The sequence below is a fragment of the Vulpes vulpes genome, chromosome 3 (genome assembly GCF_048418805.1).
Source record: "Vulpes vulpes isolate BD-2025 chromosome 3, VulVul3, whole genome shotgun sequence".
NCBI classification, from domain to species: Eukaryota; Metazoa; Chordata; class Mammalia; order Carnivora; family Canidae; genus Vulpes; species Vulpes vulpes.
Window position 1 is genome coordinate 14833579 of NC_132782.1, and position 18449 is coordinate 14852027.

Consider the following 18449-nt stretch of genomic DNA (forward strand, 5'->3'; position numbering starts at 1 on the left):
ATAGTATAACCCGGATCCCAAATCTCCATTAGCTGTTACTCTAAAAACATGAACTCTGCATACTACTTGCAAACTCATGCTATATTCTATCTTGCTCTAGGCCTGTCATTTTCAGTATGGTCCATGAGCCAGCAACATCACCATGCCCTGGGAATTTGTTAGGAATGCAAATTCTCTAGCCCTATCCCAGACTACTACATGAGAAAATCTGGAGATGGAACCAAGATCTGGGTTCCCATTCTGATGTACACTAATGGTTAAGAACAATTCAAGGCAGAACCAGTTTATCTCAAGGGAAAGACAAGCTTCATTACATGCAGAATCCAAGTGTGGAGAAATGCTTTATGGAATCGAGAATTCAACATGGCACCAGACAGAGTGAAATCTTACTTCTGTTGGAGTTTACATACCTTGGCCCGCCACTGGTACCATGGCTTCTGAGTGATCTGAAAATTCCAAGCTAAAGCCTCTGATTATGGACAGCATTGAAACAACAAGAAAAGAGCTATATGGAGAACAGGTCCGATTATCAGGATTCAGTTTCATTCCACTGGCACAGGCGCATGAGAATAAGCCTCCTGGTATAGGCAGGCAAAGCTGCTGACAGGCATTCACATTGTTGCTACAGCCATTGGAGGATGTATCTAAATGAAATCAAAATTAATTTATAACTTTTGACCTCACATACTTGACATGCTATCTCAAATATCTTATATTGGGTCACCACATAATTCATTATAAAAATCAATAGCAAAATACAATACCTGCATTAACAACACAAAAACAGCATAGAAGAGACTATAGCTTCTACAACAACACATAAAGGTACCAGAATTGTTATATGGTAGTTAGAGAATGGAACATCAATTGTTTTACTTCCACAAATCATACAGGAATTGTTTTTAAAAATATTGCATTTATTTATTTGAGAGACAGAGAGGGAGAGAATGCATGAGTAGGAGGAGAGGGAGGGGGAGAGGGAGAAGTAGACTCCCTGTTGAACGAGCAGCCTGATGCAGGGCTCAGTCCTGTGGACTCTGGGATCATGATGTTAGCCAAAGACATACACTTAACCCACTGAGCCACCCAGGTGCCCCACAAATCTGTATAGGAATTAGAAGAATTAGGGAAGTTAGTATGGAAATTCTAATTTTTCTAACCCTTTTGATTTATGTACTGGCATTTAAAATGTCATAAGTTTAATTATATGATCAACAATGTGATCGGCATTTGACTTAAAATATTAACAAATAATAACATTTAAAGGTTTTTTTCACATGCAATAAAAACAAATGCCAACTAACAAATCTAGGTTATAGACAGCAAACAAATTGTTTAATAAGCTTTGGTTAGAGACTAAAAGCCATAAAATATGTCAAAACTCTAAAAAATAATCTCTAAGCCATAATGGTAATTTAAGGGGGAAATCAAAAGTTAGATTATCTATGAAAAAAAGGTTGAAGACGGCAAGTATTCTTTTTAAGATTAAAAATTCTATCCTGGGGATCCTTGGGTGGCGCAGCGGTTTGGTGCCTGCCTTTGGCCCAGGGCGCGATCCTGGAGACCTGGGATCGAATCCCACATCGGGCTCCCGGTGCATGGAGCCTGCTTCTTCCTCCGCCTGTGTCTCTGCCTCTCTCTCTCTCTCTGTGACTATCATAAATAAATAAATAAATAAATAAATAAATAAATAAATAAAATAAAATAAAAATAAAAATTCTATCCTGTTACCACTTTTCCAGCAGATATCCAACAAATGTTTACTGACAACCTTCAATGTGCCACAAGCTCATCTAGTTACTGGATATACAGCAAGAAACAAGATAGACAAAAATGCCTGTCCTTAAGGAGGTTACATTCTCATGAGAAACACAAATAAACTGATAGATAATAAATATATCAGGGACTGCTATGAAGAAAAAGCAAAGTAAGGAATTTTAAATGATGGGGAAAGAATGGGAATAAGCTTACTCTGAAGTCAACCTGGCCTTTCAGATGCCAGATTAGTCTTTGACACTTAAACAAGCTTATGAGAGGGTTATAATTTTTTAAATATTTGGGGTAATTTCAATTTGCATGCATGTGTATATACATGGGTCTGTACGTGGGCATGTGTGTGTGTGTGTATGTGTGTGTGTGTGTGTATATATATATATATATATATATGAAGTGTGTAGATGTGTAAATATACATTGTACATTCATGAATGCATGTTTCAGTGACAAATACTTACCATGTCTGTGATAAACTCGAAGACCCCTCAAATTTGGAATATTCTCTCTCAAGACTACTTTGTTGTCCCCAGTGGCCTTGTCAACTCTTTCAATGACCTCATAGTGTTCATCAGTATAATAAAGGAAGGAATCATAGACAGCAATTCCCCAGGGGTGGGAAAGATGGTTTACCAGAATCATTCGATTTGTACCATCCACGTTTCCTCTTTCAATCTAGAAGATCAGAATTTTCATTATTGATTGATTCACGGTGAAATGAGAGAAACTTTTAAAACTAACATTCTCTCTCTTTCTTTCTTTCTTTCTTTAATTTCTCTTTCTTAATTTAAATTCAATTAGCCAATATATAGTACATCATTAGTTTCAGATGTAGGATTCAGTAATTCATTGGGGGCATATAACACCCAGCACTCATGACATGATGTGCCCTTTTTAATGCCAATTACCCAGTTATCCCATCCCCCACCCACCTGTCCTCCAGCAAACTAACATTTTCTTAATAATAATACATCACATCTATACAGAACTCTATCCTTGAGAGAGATTTTTCATATCTGTTTTCTAATTTGATAATCACAATTATATGTCATTATGCCCATTTCACTGATAATGAAGTTGCACCTCAAGGAAGTCAACCAACTTTCTCAAACGGCATGGTGAAGAAAAGGGAACTAAACCTCTTTAGTCCCTGCATGTGATATTCCTGACAAGGAAACACATTTACTGTCTAACTAAAGACCATTACTGAGGAGCTGACTGACCCTCCATTTAACATCCTCACCAACAATTCCTGCAATGGAACTATGAAACATGTTTTATTCAATGACAAGATATCAAGATTGAATGGAGCAAAAGGTGGTGCTGTTATATTAGAACCGGTAACAAGTCTTAGTCAAAATGACTCTGATTAACTGGATAAAGAACTCACAAAAAAATGAAGTTCCTAATGGGAAATGACAAGTTTGCTTCTGGACGAAAAATAAGCTATAGACATAGGTGGTTTGATTTCATTCCAGAAACCTGTATCAAGTGCCTCCTCTGGGCTAGAATCTCAGCTGAGTACTGGTGAGAAAGATAAATGAGATTTGGCTCACCACCTCACCGGACAAGGTGATCCAACAGTTATAAGAGCAGGTTATGCCCTAGAAACTGACAGAAGTTCCAGAAAGCTAGAGCACAGGGAAGATAAGCTTAGGAGGGGGTTTAGAGGTAGTGATCAGGACCAGATTAGCTGGCCAAGCTCAGCTTAAGTGTTTGGAGCTACTCCTCTAGGCTGAGCAGTGATCAAACCTATTTGTCATGGATTTATAAAGACAACATGTCTCCATCACATAACTAAGGTTTATTACTGACAGCCATCATCTGATCACGGCTCAAGAGAAGTGGCTTAGTATGGAGGAGGTGGCAGAGAAAGGCTGGACCTGAGAAAAGAGGCACAGGACAGATTGCCAGTATTTTGTGATAATTAAAGAAGGACATGGTTATTAGAGTGAGGGGAAAGATGAGGGTTCTAACCTGGGAGACAAGATGGAGAGTCACACCATCAACAAGCTCACACACATCTGGAAAAGCAGAGCAGATGCAGAAATAGGAAGGGAGAGGAGTGGTGGGCACTGTCTGGGACGTGCTAAGTTGTATACAGAAATCACACCATGTGACAAAGCCCCTTCATCATTGTATACAGGCATCAAAGTGCTTTCACACGTCACTACTTCTTTTTGATCCTTAAAGTTTGTCACCATTATATGTACGTATTAGGAGTGAAATTAGCACCGTTGAACTGATAACAAACTGAAAAATCAAACCTACTGTGCAATGTTACGGAGAGTATCAATGTGGAAAACAGATCTGCAATCACTATTTAAAAAGCAGGGGAGAGACTGGCACACGTTCAGTACAACATCCATTGCAATATTTTAACTGACCAATAGTTATGACTGAGCACCTTATAATGTGCCTTGTCCCAGTTCAATTGCATAAGCATGGAAGTGATGATCAAACATTATTTCTGTGAATGGATTAAATTCTATAGTTTTTGCTTCTTCTTGCAGAAAATAATGAACTCAACCTTGGAGTTAAAATCACCACTAAAGGGAGTTTTCCTTTATGGGAGTTTTCCCATATGCATCAACCATGTCAAGACCTTAGAGACAGCATGTAGCTAGGACGGGATGCCATGTTCAAATCAAAAGCTTGGTAGTTACATTTTTTTCCCTTATTCTTTACAACTGGAGAGCCTGGAGAACTTTCAAAGAAAAGCACTGAAAACACTAAAACTTGAATGGTTCTTAAAGGACAAAGAAGAAATGAGAAATGGAAATATTTTATCTTACAGAAAAGCAAAGGATGAGGGAAAAGGCAATGAACATTATTCTATAAGGAACTAGGGATATACTAGAAAAAAGGCACTTCAACTAGGGCAATATTTGCTCTAGGGAAAAAGGTTATTACAAGAAAGGGCAATAAAACACTGGCCCAAGTGGCCCAAGTGGCCAAGTGAGGTTGTTCAGGAACCACAGCCAGACAAGGAACAATCAGTATCAGCTACACAAGCTCAGCAGTAAAGACCAACAGGGTGTGCATACCACTCCTGTGCTGGTGACAGCCCAGTAGAGTTTCTGCTCCTTGATATCAAGGGTGATAAACTCCAGGTGTTCAAGGTTCCCAGTGAAGAGAACTTTTGGGAATGTGCCATCCATGTTAGCACTTGCAATCTTGGCAGGAACACCACTGTCTGTTCCTTGGTCCGACCAGTATAGTTTCCTATAACCATGAAAAACACAGGCATTTCATAAAACAGACAGTTTCATTCAATATATAAATGGAAAAAATAAGTGTATTTATCATCCTCAAAATGTGCACAATTCAATGGAGGAAGTCTGAAATGCTAATATCTTGAGACATGCAAAGTGGAGGAGTATTTAGCTGGCATTCTATCAATGTCTATATATTTCCTAGCTATTACTGGGGAAGAGGGTATTTAAATGGTATCTAAAATAGGATGCTAGCATCCTACATTAGTGAGGGATACTTTACCTGAGTTGGATGGGTTGGAAGCTTATGACTAAGAAAAAGCCTACACCAATGGTCAATAATCCCTTTTAAAGAATCACACACTGTGCACTGTGAAGGACAAAGCTCATGTAAGAGTTGTCAAAAGTCCCTCCCTGCTCACCTCTCAGGCCAGTTATTTAATCTTTCTCCAAATCATCATCTAGTACAAGCCCAGCTACTTTCTTTTCTGACTTCTGTGATGAAAAATGCAGTATTACCCACAAACCCTAATTGTCACACAGAGTTCCCAAATCCATAATTTGTTAAAACTTCACTAAAATATATGAAGGGTTGTTTTCCATGTCATTTGTGGGCATACCTTCTATATTTGAATCCAAGTGTCCATTCCTTTCTATCTCATCTGCTGCCATAGCCTAGGGAGACAATGCTTTTATCTCTTTTAATCCTCTTTCCCCTGCAAACCCCTTCATTCCATCCCAGAAATCTCATCTTCAAGTCTAAACTTCCCTGCTTCTCATTTTTCAAACTCTTGACATTCTCTGCTTTGACCAAACTCTCCCATCTCTTCCCTGCTCCTATTTTATTTCTTCCATTGAGCCTGTTCTTCACTCTTAAGCCTGCACTTGAGCCTGCACTTCCAAACCTTCAGTCCCTCTCTGCCTGGACCTAATGCATAACCATTTTAGCAACATCCTTATTTATTTTCCTCATCTCCCATTGTGCTTATCTTGCTAATCTCTGGCCCTGAGTTCCTGTCATAATTTTCTTTCTCCTCTCAAATTCCAGGCTACCAAAAGTTTGCTGGACGAGGTCACAAAACTTCAGAGTTCACTAAAAATTTAAGCTACCTGACATTAGCTGAGAAACCTTCTCCCTAGCTGAACACTTTCTCCTAACTGGTCTCCCTGCCTCTGGCCTCTTCCTCTCTGATCCTGACCCATCTTTCTGAAATACAAATTTGATTCTATCATTCCCTTCCTCCAAATTCCTAGCTGGCTCCTTATTTCTCAAAAGAACAAAGTGCAACTCCTTAGCATGGTGACTTCAAAGTCCTTCCAGGATTTGTGCCCAGATGCCTTTAGTTTCCATCTTGTCAACCACCCCTAACTTGGACACTCTGGTTCCAGACCTCTATGCCCTCATGCGAAACACTGAAATGCTTCTGCACCTTCACTGCTCACTTGACCTCAAGAACCACTCCCCAGTTCCACCCTATTCTCTACTTAGGGGAAGCCTCCTAATCTTTCAAGTTCTTTTTTTTTTCCTTCAAGTTCTATTTCAAATGTTATCTAGTCCAGTGTTGCTAATTTAAAGAACATAGAGCAAAACACAAATTACAGCCTTCATGCTAAATATGATTCAGAGTTATTTCTCTTTCTCATCCAGATCTGTATTTTTCAAAGGGTTGGCATATGAAACCAGAAAAGGTCCTAACTTTGAAATCTTCCATTTTATCAGGCATAATATTAACAAGAATGGTGCTGCATGGAAAACATGTGTCATTTATGAACACTCACCCATTAACAGGATCAACAGTTATGCCAACTGGACTACCAACTCCAAGAGCTGTCCCATCATTGGTAATCAGTGTTTTTCTATATCTGACATCTCCCTGGAGTTTCAAGACCTGCAGCACAAAATCATTTATTAGAACTGAGTTTCATAAGGGGAAACAAAGAAAGCTGAAATGAAGGAGACCTTACACACACAACAAATTCCAAAGCGCGATTAGAAATGAATGGGAGGGTTTGTGTGAGATTCAGATAATCCCTAATTGCATTTCAGGGCTATGAGGAAATCAGCTCAATAGAAAGTGAGTATGAAAAGCAAAATCAGCCCTCAAATTCCTATTTCAATTCACCTCAAGTTTCAGGAGAGGGAATTTATATAGATAAAAGAAGGATTCAAATGAGTAAACATACAGACTCATTGCCTAAGAGAAACCACAAAAATGTCTTCAGAAAAAGATACAGGAAAACACCGGAAAGCAAATGGGAGCCCCACAGCTCTCTGGCATCCCAATGATGGACATGGCACCCAGTGGCCCATCACTGTAAACAGTTGACCAAACAGTCCGAATTTACTCAAAGTGAATTCTGTGCCAGGTTAACAGCAAGAGTTACAATGCAAGAGTTCAAATCCCTGATCTTCTAGATGTGACTGAGGCAAGTAAATTCACCTCTCTGATCTTAGTTTCTTTATTAGTAAGATGTGGATGATAATGGCACATTTTGCACGGAGCTACGAGATAATACATGTAAGGAGCTTAACACAGCGCCCAGTGTTGTGTTTCCTATCTTTTTTTTATTGGACACTTATCATTATGTGACAGACATTATATTAAGCATTGTTGGATCAAATCCCCACAATACGTCTGTGAGATAGATGCCCATATTACACAGGATGAAAGAGGCCTCGGGACATTTACTGACGTTCTCAGGGTTATCTATTTTTAATTATTATTGCTGTACTTGTTTAAACTAATGTTAATAGCATCCTGAAACATCACAGAAAACTATGGGTTACTAGAATAAAAGCAGTTTTTTATAGGAATAAGGCTATTCTAATATGCACTTAAGAGAGTCTGAGAGGAGAAGCAGCTAGTAAGAAATTATAAGATGTATGTTGATTGCTGATTTGCACGAAGGTTTTTCTATAAAGTTGCTTTTTAGATTATTTGTGTATCAGTGTTTACTTTTCTATCTTTGCCCTCTTTCTGTCTCTATATGTATTTTTTCCTCCCTCCTTCTCTTACACACACACACACACACACACACACATACACACACACCTCTTTAATCCGTCACTCTTCTCTTTAAATTTTTGTCTCAACCTGTGTGGTATCTTTCTCTCTTTTTAATTTGCCTCTTTATGTCAAAATTTCTCTTCTTTTCCAGGGCCTAAGGATCTTTTTAGTTCAAAGGAAAGCTCTTTTGCTTGTTTTTTGGAATATATCAAATTCTCTCCCCCACAACATTCTGTACGCCTCTCTTTTCAGCTACAAAATTACATTTAGTGAATGGGCACACAGCTACCCCTAGTGGAAAACAATTTATTCAGTATTTCTTTCATTCTCAAATTTGAATTAAATATGAGTTACTCTTATGCTGGGGGTGGGGGGGATATTATTCACGTTAAACAGTAAACGATCACTCTGTGCCCTCACATAATCTAACATTCACCTGGGTCACCACTGATATCACCAAAGGAGAAAAATCAGTAAAAAACATTAAAAGGGCAATTTACCTTTGCATCCTTATTCTCATAGGTTCTCAGTGACTATTCTAAATATATTGGTGGTTTGAGGGAAACAAGGACTCTATATTGACAGGATTCCTTAATGTCAAGAAGTACTTTTAGTTACTGATACCCCATTTTACAGATATGAAAGCAGAGGCTCAGATAAGTTAAGTAAATTGTCCAAGGTCAAATACTTGTGAATGGAGGAAATACAGTGCTGTCCCCAGTCACAAAATGCATTTTTATATCTGAGTCTTTATCAAGTGTTTTTCTCTGCCTGGGAGGCCTATTCTCTACTTCTTCAGTTGGCAGAAATGGTCATCTTCCAGGATGCAGTTCACAAGTAACTGGTTCTCCTGTCATTTCCCCTCTGCCCCTTACCCATATACACATTCACATGTACGCACACACATTCACACACTCACTCCACAGTTATTCCTTTACCCAGTGCCTTTTCATTGTACCTAATACTGATGGAGGAAACATGTTCCCAGCTTTTGGAAAACTATCAATTTAAAAGGGAAGTTCCCCATTTATAAAGCAAGAGACCAAAAAACAAGGGTAGGAACATATTAATTGTCATTCAGAATGAAGATGTACTAAGCAGATGTGCATTTGGAATTAAGGGTTTGAAGCAGTCAACTGTGCCAATGTTTTGATGGGAGAGAGATATTTTTACTTGAGGTTATGAAAAAACACCTCTTGTCACTGTCAAGGGGGGTTACAGCAGGCGAGACTCCTGAAGTTCTCATTTATAACAAGTCAAAGTCAGAACACTGCCTGGTAATCAGGGCAGTGAAGCTGACCGTTGAAGCCAATTTCTTGAATTATGTAAAATTCAGGTTCTTATCTGAACAACAAAGGGCTCGAACCAGATGAGCCTCCAAGAGTCTGTTCATGTTAAGAGCTGACGATTCTATCTGGCTTGAGATATTTCAGAGGTTAGCAATTGTAGGGATTGCAAAATGTCCCCCTCGTTGTGAATGTTTACTACCGTTGCCTCCCCTCGGGAATGTTGTGAAAATTTAATGAGACCCTGTTTATGCAAGGACCTTTGTAAACTGTAAGCACTGTTCTATCAGAGAAGCATTTCCCCTGTCCAATCTGCTCTAACTCAGCCACTTGACTACATGCGCCTTCCTCACCTTCGTTCAGCATCTGTCTTTCTGATTACTCCACAGAGAACCTGTGGAGCAGCAGGTGCCTCTGCCAGAGCAGTGAACTGTGAACTCTCCAGAGCCTTGCTAATGAACTGTCCCACTCGCAAGACTACCCCCCCATCCTTCTTTAGAAATTTTCACTTTCAAAATTAGGAATTAATAGTCCCTTATATGTTTTAACTTTTTCCTAGAATGGAGCAAACCAATACTAGTTCAGTTACCTCTGATTTACTTCATGTGATTGCATACCGGTACCTCATCTAGAATTTCTTCTGGGAATTGAAGTAAAAAGAACACTTATCACGACGAGAAAAGTATCAAAGGAATTAGAATCAAGTTTCGACTTTCTGTTTCACTGTTAGAAAAACTGTATGGAGCCATAGAAAGATTTCCATCTTAGAACAGAGGTAACCTATAAACTTGGTTTGGACTGAAATAGCGTTACAGACTTGATGAGGAAAGATAGGGAAAATTTCCTACCTACCATATTCTTCCATACTTAATGCTGAATTCCTTATGAGATTTTTCAATTATCTTTTTATATATTTTTACAGACTTCTAAAGTCCTTTTATATGAACAAGTTAGTATTGATGCCTAGGAGGAAAATAAAATAGAGGAGTAGAAAGTTCCAATAATTTATTTCTAAGGTGGATTTACTCCTCTACTTCTAAGACTTACAGTTCATACAGATAGCTCCTCCCATTTGCTTCCTGCAGAAAAATAATTTCAAAATCTAGGAGAGCATATCCTGAGAATAGCTGTTACATGCATCAAAAACCAGGGTTCGTATGAATAGTATTACGGAATCATTACCTCAATTGATGGAGTTCCTGGATTGGTGTAATAAATGTTTCTTGATATCCAATCTAAGGCCAGGCTCATGGAAGACCCCAACCTCGATAGGGAAACTAATACTGTCCTGTTGGTGCCATCTGTCTTTACTCTGTGAATTTCACCCTGGAGAGAAAGACAAGGAGAGGTGAGCTATTTCATGGCCACAGCTTCTACATGGAAGCGCTTTCTTCTCTGCCAGCTGCTATGTTTCTCATTTGTAAGAGAGGGATAAATTCTCTTTGCCCCTTCCCCATCCTCACAGCTTTCTCCTCCAAAGGGTGAGCTCTGATAGAAAGGGAACCAAAGGTGTGCTCTCTTTATCCTGGAGGCAAAGATGCTGATGAAGACCCCAGCAGCCACATCAAATGCTTTCCTGGAACTCCTTCAGAGAACTACTGCTTTTTGTCTTGAGTTACAATCATTTTTATGTTCATCCAATATCTTCTACTAGCCTAAAGCTCCTTAAGAGCAAGTTTTGTTACTGCTTCTTCTTGGTATGTATTCTACAGCAGAGGTCATTAATTCAGTGCAGAGCAAATAGTAGGCACTTAATAAATACTTGCTGGCTGAATAAAGAAATAATATTCAATAGCTTAAATGTGCTTATTATCTGATCTTTGCTCTAGGCCAGCCTCTTATATCCACCCTTCACTGAGTCAAAAAAAAAACTTAGTGGTACTATATGTTAATTAACTGAATTTAAATATAATTAAATTTTAAAAAAAACTTAGTGGTAAATTAATTTATTTCTGGACCATTTCCCTTTTATCCACCCAGCAAAAGTTTGCTTATAAAGAAGGCATTGGTGCAGGTAGGTTCTTTTGAAGAACAAGTTATATACTTTGAATGTTACTCAAAACTTACTGGATTCTCAACCCAATAGATGAACTGCTCCGAGTCATCAAATTCAACATCATAACCGTTCATCACCCCTGCTATGGGGACCATAGCATCATTGCTCTTCACCTCAGGATTAAGGGAGATTCCAAAAATTATACTGTGTCTTACGGTTATTAAGAAAGGTTGATCATCTGTGAAAATAGAAGAATATCAGTCAAAATTATATCCCATTACTCCCAGACATGTAGAGTAATGGAAGGCAGTGGATTGTTATCTCATAGGATGAGATGACCTTGCAGCTTTGCAGCAATAAATATCATAGATGATACATATTTTATCAAACAATCTAGGGCCTTGGATCAAGTTTCAGAGGGCTGTCAGGGCATCAGGCCTCCAACTCTACATACAGTGTTCCTGGACTTCCTTCTGCTCCTGGCAGATGAGTATTTACCTTATTCTTCATGAATTCCTTGCTTATGCTAAAAAAGTATCTGTTTGTTAAGCATCACAATTTGCACATAGATAAACCTCACTAGTACCCAATAATTCACGAAAAAGAGACTTGGATTTGGGGGGAAAATGTGAAAGAAAACATATGGACTATTCTTGGTGAATGGAAATTTATTAGTTTCAATATTATCAAGTGGGGCCTAGTGTTTATTACACACTTTAACTACTAAATAAATCCCATTTATAATCTCCCCAATTGTTGTTTGACCAACGGCTATCTTCCGCACTTGATTCTAACTCCCAAAGGGCAGTAACTATGTCTGATTTGCTCACTATCATATCCTCAAACCTGACATGTAATAGTTGCCAATAATTATTTGCTAACTAAATGAATGACCACATAAATGAATAAATGGATGCATAAATGAATACGCAAATACTGTCTTCTAAAATTCTCAAGAGTGGGGCGTGTAGGTGGCTTTGGTCAGTTGGGTGTCTACCTTCAGCTTGGGTCATGATCCCAGGGTTCTGGCATTGAGCCCTGCATCGGGCTCCCCCATCAGCGGAAAGTCTGCTTCTCCCTTTCTCTCTGTGCTCTATCTCTGTTTCCTTCTCTCAAATAAAATTTAAAAAACTAAAGTATATAAACAAACAAAAAGTTCTCAAAAGTATCTCTACCTTGCAACTTAAACATCCTGATAATTTCTTATTCAAACTATCAGTTCACTTAACCTCCTTAACAAGAAATAAGATCCTTTTTCAAAGATAATCTTTATCCTAGCTATAGTCTCTTTAACAAAAAATCTAAATTGATGAAACTCGTGAGTGGGGTTTTATTTATACTTATCTCTAAAAAGGAAAACTGGAATGAGAGTTTTGTGGTATGAAGACATCTACATAAAATATATCACAATTAAGCAAAATTAAAATGATTAATCATTGCATAATTTTCATCTGCTAAAAATGACGTTTTCATTATTTTAATAATCTGGAAAGCTTAAGATCTTCAAAGGGATTACTTTGGTTCTTTACTTATTTTAACACCTTATTAGCTTTTCCTTGTTCCTGGCGTTTCTATTACTAAAAATAATTTAGCATTTATTAACCTACTAAACATTTAGAGTAAATATTGCCAACAATTAATGCTGCATATTTTACAAGTCCTACAACATACAGCATTAAGTCTTTTCCAATAAATCTGCAAAGTTGTCTTCTACTAAGGCCAAAGCAGCTTGCAGGGGCTATGTGAGAGTTTAACTCACAAGTCTGTTCTCTCTCAACTGCTCCACATTGTCTCTCTTCTGAACAAATTCAATAGCCATAAATAATCACCCCTATTTATTGTGAATATGTGCCACATAGTATGCACTAAATATTATTTCATTTGATTTATCTCCCTAAAGCTTCATAATCCTGTTTGTTAGGTCATTATCTATCCCCACCCACCAAACTTTCAAATAAGGCACAAAGAAATTAAGCAATTTAACCAAGGTCACAAGGCCAGGTCCTCAGATTCCAAAACTTAGGTTCTTTTTTTTTTAAGATTTTATTTATTTATTCATGAGAGAGACAGAGAGACAGAGAGAGACAGAGACACCGGCAGAGGAAGAAGCAGGCTCCATGCAGAGTGCCTGACATGGGACTCGATTCCAGGTCTCCAGGTTCACACCCTGGGCTGAAGGAGGCGCTAAACCTCTGAGCCACCAGCTGCCCCAAAACTTATGTTCTTAATCACTACTCTGCAAAAAGTGCAGGCCAAGTACTAGTTATCGAATGTCAAATTACCGCTCATTCCATTTCATTTAACTGCAGTAATATACTATGAAAACTATTAGGGGTTTGGATGTACCTTGAAATTATATTAATCATATTAAGATATTTAATTATTTATTCATTTTTTATTTTAATTATTTATTTTCCTTTTGCCGAAGTCTCAACCAAAGCTCTGTTTAGGGCCTATAAAACTATATCCATCAAACACGGGCCTTCTGGATTTGTCCAAGAAGCTCTTCTCTCAAGCTCTTTGGCCACTATTCCTTTGTAAAAGGGCTGTGTCTCGGGCCCTTGATCTGATTACTGCTGGTGTATTTGAGAGGGCTGCCCACTAATGACCATTTATGGGCAATCAACCAGAGGGTGGGTGTCATTTAGTGCTGTGTTGACAAAAGGTGTGAGAGAGCAAGGCCAAAAACGATGCCAGGGTAGCGCTATATAAAGCTGACTGTTGAGACAAGTGGCATAAAGGGTACACTTTGTGGGAAACAAAAAAGGAGTGATTTTATGATACTATACAGCAATAAAGGAGCAAACGGCTGAAAAACACAGCACTGAAGATGGAGCAAAAAAGGTTATTGGAGGGCTTGTCATTCACTCAATAGTCACTGAGTGCTACTGCATGCTATAGGCAATGAACACCTATGAACAAATCAGGTGGAGGCTTAATCCTCAAGGAACTTAGAGTCGACAGAACAAGGCAAAGTATATAGACTCTTAGGATCTCCAATGATAATGGCCTCAAAGAAAGATGCACAGAAGTACCTGGGGTTGGATGGGTAGGATTTCAGGAGAAAGTGACTTTTAAGCCATCATAGGACAGCATGGCTCTCACTCTTTTGAAATAAAAATCATTTCTTCATTTTCATTCTTTATGTCATGATCCCATTCAGATTAGTGTTACAGAGCACAAAAGTACAGAGACAGCAGTCAGGAATGGGAAATTGGTGATGTAATTGAAGAGCACCATTTATTACTCCCTAACAAGGTCCTCTGTAATTCAGACCTTGCACTAACTGACCAGTGCCTCAACCTTTCCACCATTGTGCAAACAGTGTTTTCTTCTTACGTTGCACATAGTCACTGAAACAATTGCCTTGTGTCCCTCAGATGGAGTTAGAAACCTGTTTTGGATTTCAGGTTGTTTATTGTAGAGGATGCTGGGGAGATGTTTTGGTTTGCTTCTTGTTTATGTATTTGTTTTTTGGCATTGTGGAGAACATATTTTCTCAAGAATAAAAAGCTATTTCATACAGAGAAAGTTCTGTTTTAAATTTTGTAACATGAAATTAGGAAAAAAATAGCTCATAATTCCCTTACCCAACTATAACCACTATTTGTGCTCATGTGCATTGTTTTCCAGATCTTTCTATTCTTTTTTTTTTTTTAAGATTTTACTTACTTTATTTAGAGAAAGAAAGAGCATATGAGGTGGAGGAGGGGCAGAAGGAAAGGAGAGAGAGAATCTCAAGCAGACTTTGTGCTGAGCACAGAGCCCATCTCAGGGCTTGATCCCACAACGCTGAGATCCAGACCTGGGTCGAAATCCAAAGTCAGACACTCAACCCACTGAGCCACCCAGACACCCCTTTCAGACCTTTTTAATGCATATTTTTCCATGGCCAATACTGAACAGTATCTGCTTTTTCACTTAACCTTATCACATAAGCACTTCCAAAGATATTCCAGACACTTGGTAAACAATATTTTAAAAGCTATTTAACTCGTAAATCAAGTAAAATGTTTTCATCCATAAATGTTAACAAGTCTTTTAAAGCTTCTTATTGAAAAAAATGTGCAACTTTGTTTTTAGTTAACATATATTGGCATTAAGTTACCCAACTGGTACTCAGAAATCAGTAGAGAAATGCTAAAAAAGTTTCACCTCAGTAAAGTCAGCCATGGAAAACCACTAGTGGAATTATTTGAGAAACAACAAAAGCTACTATTTAGATATCAATCACCATCAGATAGTAATATTGATTACACCAATCCTCAATGCACAGTTCAATGATCTTTGTGTGGTGAAAGAATGCTTTGTATCCAAAATGTCTATAGCCCAGTTTAATCTTCTGCTGAAAGACTCGGAGGACACACTAAATTAAACAATGTCAACAAGGATTAGGTGCATAATAAGGCTCTGAAGAAAAACAGCAAATGCCAATCCCTTTGTAAGCATTACCAATAATTAAAATCTTTCATCATGAAAGTATCATTGCAAAATATTATATCTTGGTGGAATTCGATTTTCAGTAACCCTACATCTGCAAAATCTGTAAACACCATTAATTTCCTGGATTCAGCATAAATTTTCCACTTGAAAACTAACTTTCCCTCTAGACTAGGATACAATTTTCTCTTAGCTTAAGAATTTTTATCATTAAATATTTAATTTTAACTTCTCTGCAATCATTTTTGTCAGTACCAAACCACATTCACTCCACTGAGAAATGAAAAGAACTTGTATTTAGAAAAACTTTTCAGATTTTCAAGCAAAAGGTGAATGACTTTTAAAAAGACTTTATTATGTATCTAGTACATACTCTGGCAGAAATCTCTTTTGTGGATTAACTGTATCTTTCCCTTTTGTTCTTACTCCCTAAAGTACTTTAGTATAATTCTCTGCATACATTTCTATCAACCTAGTAAAATATCTAGGGTGAGATGAAGATTAAATTGCTCCAATAGTCACTTACATCTTTCACACAAAGAAAACTCATTTTTAAACTACCAGATATTAATTACTGAAATTGGTGTCAGAAGACCTATGCTAGAACATTCATCATTGACTATGATAACAATAAAAACGAGATAAGGAACCTGGAAAATAAAGCCATATACAAGTGTCAAGAAGTTTTACTTCTTAAGTACAGAATTTGGAACTTCCTGTTATCATAGCTTGTCTAAGTATAACCAGGTAAGAGAAATGTGAGGTTAAAGATTATTGCATCACATGCACACATAATATGGGCTTCACATACAGAAACTATGTTACAGCTGAGATGTTCACTTCAATCACCGCAGAGAGCATGTACTCTAGATACTCGCTGAATCAAAGGGAACACAGCACACATTCCATTAGCAAGTGGCTTGAGATGACACTGCTTTGCTAAACTATGGAGAATTCCACTTTCAGGGCACACATAAAGGGCATACTGTACCTTTCAAGCAAGTCACAGAATCATGAGAAAGACTCCATCCCGAAGGACAAGCACAGGAATAAAGGTGTGGCCTCTGTGAGGAAAGTAAGCATAGATGGCTGCAGGAGGAAGAAGCACATGAATTTTCACCTGTAATAGAAAAAGAAAATAAGAAACATTAATGAATGGAAGACTTCCGACATTAAAGTGTACAAAATAAACTGATCAAGAAAATGTGGTATACACACTATAATATCATTCAGCCATAAAAAAAGAAGAAAATCTTGTCATTTGCAACAGCACAGATGGACCTTCAAGGCGCTTACACTAAGTGAAATAAGTTAGAATAGTACATGATCTCACTCATATGTGAAATCTAAGAAAAACCAAATTCATGGAAAGAACAAATTGGCGGTTGCCAGATACATGGAGTAGATGGTGGGCAAAATGGATAAAGGTGGTCAAAAGGTAAAAACTTCCAATTATAAGATAAATAATCCTAGGATGTGATTTACAGTATGATGACTATAGTTAACAATACTGTATTATATATTTTTAAAGTAGTTAAGAGAGTAGATCTTAAAAATTCTCATCATACACAAACTTTGTAACTTCATATAATGGTGGATATTCACTAAACTCATTGTCTTGGTCACTTCATAATATATACATATATATGAAGTCATTATCTTGTATACCTAAAAAGACAATGTTATATGTCAAATTTCTCCCAACACAAATAAATAAATAAATTTTTAAATGTGCAGTCATGCTGTTATTGTCCTCCCAAAGACCCCCAGTTGAGACACAAGTACATTAAGTTACCTCTGTTGGTATGGTTTCTTTTTTTTCCTAAACTGCTCTACTCATCATGCCTTCAACACAAGATTCATAAGAGGAACAAAAGAGAAATGACTTGCCCAAGGTCACAGACCAATCCTGTCTATAACCAGATTATGAACAAATAGCCACTGAGTAACTCGGAGCTTAGTAATAGAAATATGATGCCAAATAGTATGTGTCTCCTTGCCTGATCTAAGAGATCTTTTTACAGTAACTGAAATCAATGTGCATATTCCCTTTGTGACCTTGACATTTTACCTACTGTGGTCCAAGTTTTGGACAGTAATCTTTAGATAGTAATCTTTTATTTTTCTATTGATGACATCTTTGTGTGTCTCTGCTTTTTAAAATAAGGGATCCTAGGATGCCTGGGTGGCTCAGTGGTTGAGTGTCTGCCTTCAGCTCAGGGCATGATCCTGGGGTCCTGGGACTGAGTCCTGCATTGGGTTCCCCACAGAGACCCTCCTTTTCCCTCTGCCTATGTCTCTGCCCCTCTTTGTGTCTATCATGAATAAGTAAATAAAATCTTTTCTTAAAAAATAATATAAGGGGGTAGCCCCAGTGGCACAGAGGCTTAGCGCCACCTGCAGCCCAGGGCGTGATCCTAGAAGACCAGGGATCGAGTCCCACATCAGGCTCTCTGCATGGGGCCTGCTTCTCCCTCTGCTTGTGTCTCTGCCTCTCTCTCTCTCTTTGTCTCTATGAATGAATAAATTTTTTAAAAAATATTAATAATATAAGGGATCCTGTGTACATCCCAAGCTCACAGGATGTTCTCTAGATAGATCTTTTATGTTCTTATTACACATGTTGTATTAGATTCATTAATTCATTCATTCACTCAAATAATGTTCACTATGTACCAAACACCATTCTAAGCAGTGACAATACTGTAAACATGGGGCAGATATTCTAACAA

General features: G+C 37.9%; 1 protein-coding gene across 1 annotated transcript in view; it reads right to left on the reverse strand.

The window, feature by feature from the left end:
* LRP2 (LDL receptor related protein 2) overlaps positions 1-18449 on the reverse strand; it is a 198132-nt gene that overhangs the window by 72209 nt on the left and 107474 nt on the right. The window contains exons 32-38 of the mRNA XM_072751869.1: positions 16709-16837; positions 11349-11515; positions 10464-10607; positions 6767-6876; positions 4820-4997; positions 2234-2447; positions 411-644 (exon numbers count right to left, since the gene is read on the reverse strand). Coding sequence (XP_072607970.1) covers positions 411-644; positions 2234-2447; positions 4820-4997; positions 6767-6876; positions 10464-10607; positions 11349-11515; positions 16709-16837 — 1176 coding nt within the window. The remainder of the gene's footprint in view (positions 1-410; positions 645-2233; positions 2448-4819; positions 4998-6766; positions 6877-10463; positions 10608-11348; positions 11516-16708; positions 16838-18449) is intronic.